This window comes from Drosophila subpulchrella, unplaced genomic scaffold (assembly GCF_014743375.2).
Source record: "Drosophila subpulchrella strain 33 F10 #4 breed RU33 unplaced genomic scaffold, RU_Dsub_v1.1 Primary Assembly Seq69, whole genome shotgun sequence".
Lineage (NCBI taxonomy): Eukaryota > Metazoa > Arthropoda > Insecta > Diptera > Drosophilidae > Drosophila > Drosophila subpulchrella.
This window is the reverse complement of record NW_023665705.1, coordinates 510661-519000: the sequence shown is the minus strand read 5'-3', so window position 1 is coordinate 519000 and position 8340 is coordinate 510661. Positions and strand designations below refer to the sequence as shown.

General features: G+C 40.6%; 1 protein-coding gene across 1 annotated transcript; it reads left to right on the top strand.

Annotated features, from left to right (window-relative positions):
- The first annotated feature begins 496 nt into the window (after positions 1-496).
- Positions 497-2138, top strand: LOC119562595 (odorant receptor 42b). The gene is made up of 3 exons (XM_037875816.1): positions 497-1263; positions 1319-1676; positions 1740-2138. Exons 1-3 carry the CDS (start codon positions 497-499, stop codon positions 1812-1814), a joined length of 1200 nt encoding a protein of 399 aa, XP_037731744.1. The 3' UTR covers positions 1815-2138.
- The last annotated feature ends 6202 nt before the right edge of the window (positions 2139-8340 follow it).

Genomic DNA, 8340 nt, shown 5'->3' with positions numbered 1-8340 from the left:
TTCCATTCGAGCGCAGAGATGGTCCTAAAATATTTTTCGCATAATCTTTGTGACGCAGTTGGAAGCAAAAACTCGACCCACGGTGAATTTAAAGCAGCGCAGCTTACTCTGCATATAAAGAATGTCTTAATTGCCATTAAGAAGCCGTCCGTGATTTTTGCAAGCTATTTCATAATTTATGCAGAGCGGAAATTCAACATATGGAAATAAGAAGGACTCATCTGATACAGTTTCGTATTCAAATTCGAGTTTCGGAATTTCGGAAAGCATTGGAGAAATTCCGTCCGCCTCAAACGCACTAGTCAAGAGCTTTGACTGCTTAATTAAACATACCATGGCGCAGCAGAGAAATTCTCAAATAAATAATTAAGGAACAGAAACTTAATAAAAACTTTTCAAACTCGTTGAAAAGTTCATCTATCAGAATTCATAAACTCGGTAAGCTACTGGCCTATATAAGTCTGGCGCAAGAAGGCCGTAGCACACTGGTTTCAAGATGGTATTCAAGCTAATACATCCCGCCCCGCTTACGGAGCAAAAGCGGTCCCGCGATGGCTGCATCTACTTGTACCGGGCCATGAAGTTTATTGGGTGGCTGCCTCCGAAAGAGGGGGTGTTCCGATATTTGTACCTCACGTGGACGCTGATGACGTTCGTGTGGTCCACCACTTATCTGCCACTGGGCTTTCTTGGTAGCTACATGACGCAAATCAAGTCCTTCTCCCCAGGCGAGTTTCTTACCTCGCTCCAGGTGTGTATCAATGCCTACGGTTCCTCGGTGAAGGTGGCCATCACGTACTCGATGCTTTGGCGCCTGATCAAGGCCAAGGGTCTGTTGGATCACCTGGACCTGCGCTGCACCACCATGGAGGAGCGGGAGAAGATCCATCAAGTGGTGGCGCGCAGCAACCATGCCTTCCTCATCTTCACCTTCGTCTACTGCGGCTATGCCGGCTCCACCTACCTTAGCTCGGTACTAAGCGGACGGCCGCCTTGGCAGCTGTACAACCCATTCATTGACTGGCATGACGGCACGCTTAAGCTCTGGGTGGCCTCCACCCTTGAGTATGTGGTGATGTCAGGCGCCGTGCTACAGGATCAGCTTTCTGACACATATCCGCTTATTTACACCCTTATTCTTCGCGCCCACTTGGACATGCTGAGAGAGCGTATCCGACGACTTCGATCCGACGAGACCCTGAGCGAGGACGAGAGTTACGAGGAACTAGTTAAATGTGTCATGGACCACAAGATGATTCTGAGGTAGGAAACACTTAAAGATGGAGCTTAAACTACTAACGTTTACTGTGCCCAGCAGATACTGCTCGATCATTAAGCCAGTTATTTCGGGAACCATCTTCACTCAGTTTCTGCTGATCGGCCTAGTTCTGGGCCTAACGCTGATCAACGTGTTTTTTTTCTCGGATATCTGGACGGGCATCGCATCCTTTATGTTCGTCATAACTATTCTGCTGCAGACCTTTCCGTTCTGTTATACCTGCAACCTCATTATGGAGGACTGCGAGTCCCTGACCCACGCCATATTCCAGTCCAATTGGGTGGATGCCAGCCGCCGCTACAAGACAACCCTCCTATATTTCCTTCAAAATGTTCAGCAGCCCATAGTTTTCATCGCCGGCGGCATCTTTCAGATATCCATGAGCAGCAACATAAGTGTAAGTGCAGACGAAAATAGTTTATGTTCATGACACTTTTTCTCATTATCTACTCCCCTTTAGGTAGCAAAGTTTGCTTTTTCAGTTATAACTATTACCAAGCAAATGAACATTGCCGACAAATTTAAAACGGACTAAGGACTAAGTTATGAATATATGACCTCCACCTCCTTTTGTGATTTTGGTTGCTTTATACGAATGATAAAAACAAATCTTGCAAAACAAGCGTATAAATCGAAAATAACTCAATCAGGAACGCTTAGTAGAATCCCTCGACTTTGATATACACGTTATTCTCTTAAAAAAAACAAAAAGAAACCTTCGATTAGAAGCAGAGGAACATAGATACTAGCATGTTTATGAAATTCAAATTATACATTTCATATCTACTGGCGTCACACTGGCCATGGTCTTGCTAACAAGTGGTCCGATGTGAACCATTTGGCGTGCAGATAGGTATTGACAAACGAAATAAAATAGAATTTACTTTGAAACAAATTCTTTGAAAGTGTGGGCACCACGAACTTATACGGCTTGGGGCCTTAAGAATGTGCTTGGCACTCTACTAAAATAAACGTAGCTGCACAAAAGCGACTGTTTTTGAGATCGCACACCATCCCTGCGGGAATGTGCGTCAGCAGTTCTCTTAAGTGTACAATACAAATTTGCATTTTTGGAGAGGGGAAATGTATCATGTTAGCTAGAAAAGGAGTTGAGCAGAGAATGAGGAAGGAGTATATCACCTTGTTTTTGCAGTGCGAAAGAAAACAAGAACGGGAAACAGCAGGATTTTTCCCCTGACCGCTCCGTGCAGCTAGCAGGCATGAAATTTGACTATCTCTCCTAGCTTAACTAATTTAGTCCTGAATTTCCGTGTATTTCGAAACCACTTTTAAAATCATATTTATACCCATGCAGAGGGTATTATGATTTCAGCCAGAAGCTTGCAACGTAGTGAAGGAGACGTTTCCGACCACATATATTATATCTATTCTTGATAAGCATCACTAGACGAGTCGATCTGGCCATGTCCGTCTGTCCGTCCGTTTCTACGCAAACTAGTCTTTCAGTTCTAAAGCTATCGGGCTGAAACTTTCCCAAAAGTCTTCTTTCTTTTGCAGATAGTATATAAGTCGGAACCAGCCGGATCGGCCAACTATATCTTATAGCTCCCATAAGAAGTATCGGAAAATAAATTAAAACAAGAAAGGAAGTTAACTTCGGCAAGCCGAAGCTTGTATACCCTTGCAGATATAATTATTAAATTTTAAAATACAAAAAATGATATTCCCAATAGTATAAGATAATATGTCAAAAAACACCGAAGCTATAATTTGATTCATATTATATTCCCACCAATCTTCCGATCGTTCCTATGGCAGCCATATGATATAGTCGTTCGATTTTGATAAAATTAAATTCGAAAATCAGAACTAATTAAAAAATGTTATATCCAAGCGTAGGAGGTTATATGATAAAAAACACCGAAGCTATAATTTGCTTCATATTATTTTCCCACTAATTTTACGATCGTTCCTATGGCAGCTATATGATATAGTCGTCCGATTTTGATAAAATTTAATTCAAAATTCAAAAGTTGTTAAAAAATGTTATTTCTAAGCTTAGGAGGTTATATGTTAAAAAACACCAAACATATAATTTTTTAAAATTTTTTTTCCGATTATTTCTGTGGGAGCTATAAGATATAGTTGTCCGATCCGGCTGGCTTCGACTTATATACTACCTGCAAAAGATATAAGACTTTTGGGAAAGTTTCAGCCCGATAGCTTTAAAACTGAGAGACTAGTTTGCCTAGAAACGGACGGACAGACGGGCATGGCTAGATCGACTCGTCTAGTCATGCTGATCAAGAATATATATACTTTATGGGGTCGGAAACGTCTCCTTCACTGCGTTGCAAACTTCTGACTGAAATCAATATACCCTCTGCAAGGGTATAAAAATTATATCTTTGGTGTTTTTTAAAATATAACCTCTTACTCTTGGAAATAACATTTTTTAATTAGTTCTGAACTGCGAATAAACTTATATCAAAATTGGACGACCATATCATAAAGCTGCCATAAGAACTATCGGAAAATAGGTGGGGAAAATAATATGAAACAAATTATAGCATCGGTGTTTTTTGACATATTATCTTATACTATTGGAAATAAAATTTTTTGTAGTTTTAGAATTTCGAACTAGATTTAATAAAAATCGGACGACTCTAACACATAGTGTTACGTACGCCCTCCACATAGAAATATGCACATAGAGAAACAACGACGAATCTTTAGACAGGGGGAGGGTTGCAAGTGACTAACCAGACTCATACTGGTAAAGGCAGAAGAAAATGCAATTCGGCAATTCTCGGGTGTCGCGTAGCCAGAACAACGGCCACGATCGACCTACTGGTAACCATACTCCAGTAGATGGCAAAGTGCAACAGCCGGCTGTTGACTCCCAAGATAGCAGATATCGAGGAATAGTAATCCTAGCTGGGAACACCTAGGTGATCCGATGCATACCGGCAGCCAAGTAAAAGCTCTGGTCTGGTATAAAAGACCTTCGACAATTAGAGAAGAGGATAGAATCCATTTGTGTGTCTTGCTGGCGGAAGCCGGCAGCTCCGAGGGAAGACGACTTTCCCTGGGGGAGTCGTCCACGGAGACTTTTGCCACAAGGACCAGCCACCATATCCAACAGTCCTGGAGGAGGACACAAATCGATGCTCGAAAGATCCTTATGTGTTGGACCAGCGCCGCCATTGTCATCAAAGAACGTGGAGAGGATCAACAATAAGGACGACATCTGACATCTGTTATGTTTGTAGCCGCTTTACCCGAGATCTCCATGCTCCTGAACATTGTTCAGCTGTAGGAGCCATCCGTTCGAAAGCGTGGTGACCAATAACGTACCTTTGAGAAAGTAGTGGTGCAATATAAATGTGTTAATCGAGCCAACTAAAGCTAAAGTGAACTCATGCATAACCAAAGAATAATATCCTCAAATAATTCAATTGGAGAACAAGTGAAAATCAACCAAAAAACATTGGAAGCATTCAAGCATACACTGAAATACATTTAAACCAACCGAATCGATAGACAAAGTGCGAATCATGATGAACAGCCGTTGAAGAAGTCGCATGCCTCTGGCATAATATAACTATATATTTTGTGTTTAAGTGAATTGGTATAATTAAGAACAGCCGTATTTTGGTGCACGTATATTTATAATAACAATACAATATGCAATACAATAATACAATATAATATTTTCCAAAGCCCAGGATCCGGAGCGTCGAGATCTCGTCGCCCAGGATTTAAAGAAGGGGTAAGTTTGTCGGAACACGGTTCCTTTCTTATAAACATACATACTTGTATATAAATATCCGTGCAGTATCCTACAGTTTTATACACGGCGAGTATCAGCCTTGTTGTTGTATGTACAGTTGCAAGAGCTCTCTGAGCGACGTTTGTAGTCGTGAATAGTCAGCATTTTGCTGATGTGTGCACCTTCACAGGTGGTAAAATCGATACTCTCCGCTAACAAATATTTGTCAATTAATATAATCCCAATATGAATTAGCCAATATTATGATACTCAACACCAGCACACGCCGACCTAAATATTATTTAATAAATTTGTAATGTGAAAAAGAATTCGAAATCATGGTGTGCTAAAGCTTTATTAAAGGGGTGTGCTGACGCGAGAAGTGGAGTAGGTCAAGAACAATGACATAACTTTTGACGGACAACCTTGACAATAGGGGATTGTACTGCGCGGCCCGTGACGATCCATTGGCACACGAATGTGTGAAGGGGAGGGAATATGGCCAAAACACAGCCCGATCGTCTTGAGATCAAGCGACAGCTAAGCTTGTGGGGCGGTTTGGACTGACGACTGACGAACTTTATGAACTAATATTATCTTCCAGACACTTTTAATATTTATTCTCGTTATGTTGGAGAGGAGAGAGGCTTACCAAGATCCCACGACCCGAATACGACGTACCTTATGCCGGCAAATGGTGCCAGAATATCGGACGCCTCTCCCTCGGCACTAATATGCCCACGTAACAATAGCTGTCAAAGAAACGGTCCGAGAATTAATGAAATAATTATTTTTAAGAAAATTGTGCTTTGTTGATTTAGATCGTATTTTCTTTTACTCTGGAATATAGAATATTTTAACTTTTCAGCATTACGATTTTAATTTTACACAAATATCACTGAAGCTAGCAACAATCCTTAAAAATTTATTCTTATTTCTTATAACTGCAAGGGTATACAAACTTCGGCTTGCTGAAGCTAGCTTCCTTTCCGGCGCAGCGTAGGAGACTGCCGACGTAAACGGTCGTGCAAAAAAGAGAAGCAGATACTCGTAGATTTCCCTCTATTTCTTTGTTTTATAATCTAATATTAATTGCCTTATCTCGCAGTGTCGGAATTCGGTGTTTCCTTTATAGTCTCTTCTTCCCAATACGCCTTAAAAAGCAAAACAAATTCAAACCTAAAGGAGTGACAAACAATGGGGTTCACTTCTTTCGGCTTTAATCGACGTAAAAAATCTTTGTACCCCTTACTCGTAGAGTAAAAGGGTATACTAGATTCGTCAGAAATTATGTAACAGGTAGAAGTAAGCGTTTCCGACCCCATAAAGTAAATATGTTCTTGATCGGGATCACAAGCCGAGTCGATGTCCGTCTGTGCGTCTATCCGTATGTATTAGGGACTAGGCATGCAGATTCTAGAGATTCCTGCGCAGCGCAAGTTTGTTTCATCAGTGGACAACGCCCACTCCAACGCCTACAAACCGCCCAATACTTTGCCTCCTACAATTTAAATGCTAGAATAAAAGTCTTAGCTGCGTTGTATTGTTCTCATCAATACCTATTGATTGACCCAAAAAAATTTGCCACGCCCACTTTAACGACCGCCCACAAGCTTCAAAAATCTTTAGTATGAACGCGAATATCTCGGAAACTATTAAAGATTGAGAATTGGGATTTCTAATTTATATTTTGTAGGCTTGTACGCAGTGCAAGTTTGATACGCGAATATGCCACCTGTAGCGCCTACAATTGTCATGCTAGAAAAAAAATTTAAACTGAAATGTATTAGTCTCGTCAATGCCGATTGACCCAAAAAAAGTTTTCCACCCCCACTATAACGCCCATAACGCTTAAATCTGTTTGCCGCCCACATAACCATATATTGAGATCGCGGGTAGGTGGCGTATGATAGTCGAAGTATTCGACTATAGCATTTTTCCTTGGTTTTATAAGTACGTTTATAAGTTTAAGTCAGGTAAGTGTTATTTAAATTAATTGCTTAACAGCATTTAAGCTTCGCCCTTTACCGCAGCGTTAAAATATCTCTTCCAATGCATAACTAAAATATATTAAGCAACAAGAGAGAACGCTATAGCTTCGTGTCTCGACTATCAGGTACCCGTTACTCAGCTTTTAAATGTAAAATTTATCACTGTGGTCGGCAGTCCACGTAGTGACGAACGAGTGTGCGAAGGTGACTCTTTATATAGCCGCAGAAATTAAAAATGCAGTGATGGTCCGATCATAACGAGTGATAAACCAATCAAAAGGTATTGCAAAAGATAAAAATAAATTAGAAAGTCTATTTATTAAGTCGAACTTTTAAGCATTTTTCGTCACAAAATTGATATCAGATCCTTAGTAAGTTGAAAGTGCGATCGTCACGACCCCTTAACTTGTTAACAGGTAGAGTAAAGGGGAATACGATTCGTCGGAAAGTATGTAACAGTAGAAGTTAGCGTTTCCGACCCCATAAAGTGTATATATTCTTAATCAGGATCACTAGCCGAGTCGATCTAGCCATTTCCGTATGAAGGCTGTGATCTCGGAAACTATAAAAGCTGTAATACTGGAACAAGGCATGCAGATTCCAGAGATTCCTGCGCACTTCAGAGATTCACGCATACTCTAACGCCCACAAACCTTCCAAGAAGAAAAGCAATGACGTTAGAGCCAGACAATGACAAATGTATTTATGGATGTGTGTGTGTAAATAGTTGCAAGCCGAAACTCGCAGCAAATATAACACTTTCAAACAAAGCTGTCCGACCAAATATTTTATTGAACAACTAATGCAAACATTTAGATTGTACATGTACATAATACATGTACATAATTCGCTTTAAGATTCTTCATACCTTTCAGTTTCAAAAAAAATGTTGACCCGTGAATAACCTTGTGAGTCACCGGTGACGTGTCACGCGTGACGTAAGTTTATTTAACTTTTAGAACTGTACCCTTTTCGGCATTTTTATTGGCACAAAACCTTATAAACGACACTTTCGTCTAACGGAACCAGAAGTTTCTAGGTTATTTTGTTAAGCCCATAAAATACTTTTAAAATTGAAGTACTTTAAAGTCAGATCATTATACCCGTTACTCGTAGAGTAAAAGGGTATACTAGATTCGTCGGAAATTATGTAGCAGGCAGAAGGAAGCGTTTCCGACCTCATAAAGTATATATATTCTTGATCAGGATCACTAGCCGAGTCGATCTAGCCATGTCCGTCTGTCTGTCCGTCTGGTTGAACGCTGAGATCTGGGCTATTGGGATTTGGCATGCGCTTCTTGCGCAGCGCAAGTTTGTTTCAACAAGGCGCCACGCCC

Excerpts from the sequence above, each read along its gene's own strand:
- LOC119562595 (XM_037875816.1), top strand. The coding sequence starts at position 497 with ATGGTATTCAAGCTAATACATCCCGCCCCGCTTACGGAGCAAAAGCGG. Across the intron at positions 1,264-1,318 it reads GACCACAAGATGATTCTGAG|ATACTGCTCGATCATTAAGC; the intron begins GTAGGAAACACT and ends TGTGCCCAGCAG. Across the intron at positions 1,677-1,739 it reads CCATGAGCAGCAACATAAGT|GTAGCAAAGTTTGCTTTTTC; the intron begins GTAAGTGCAGAC and ends ACTCCCCTTTAG.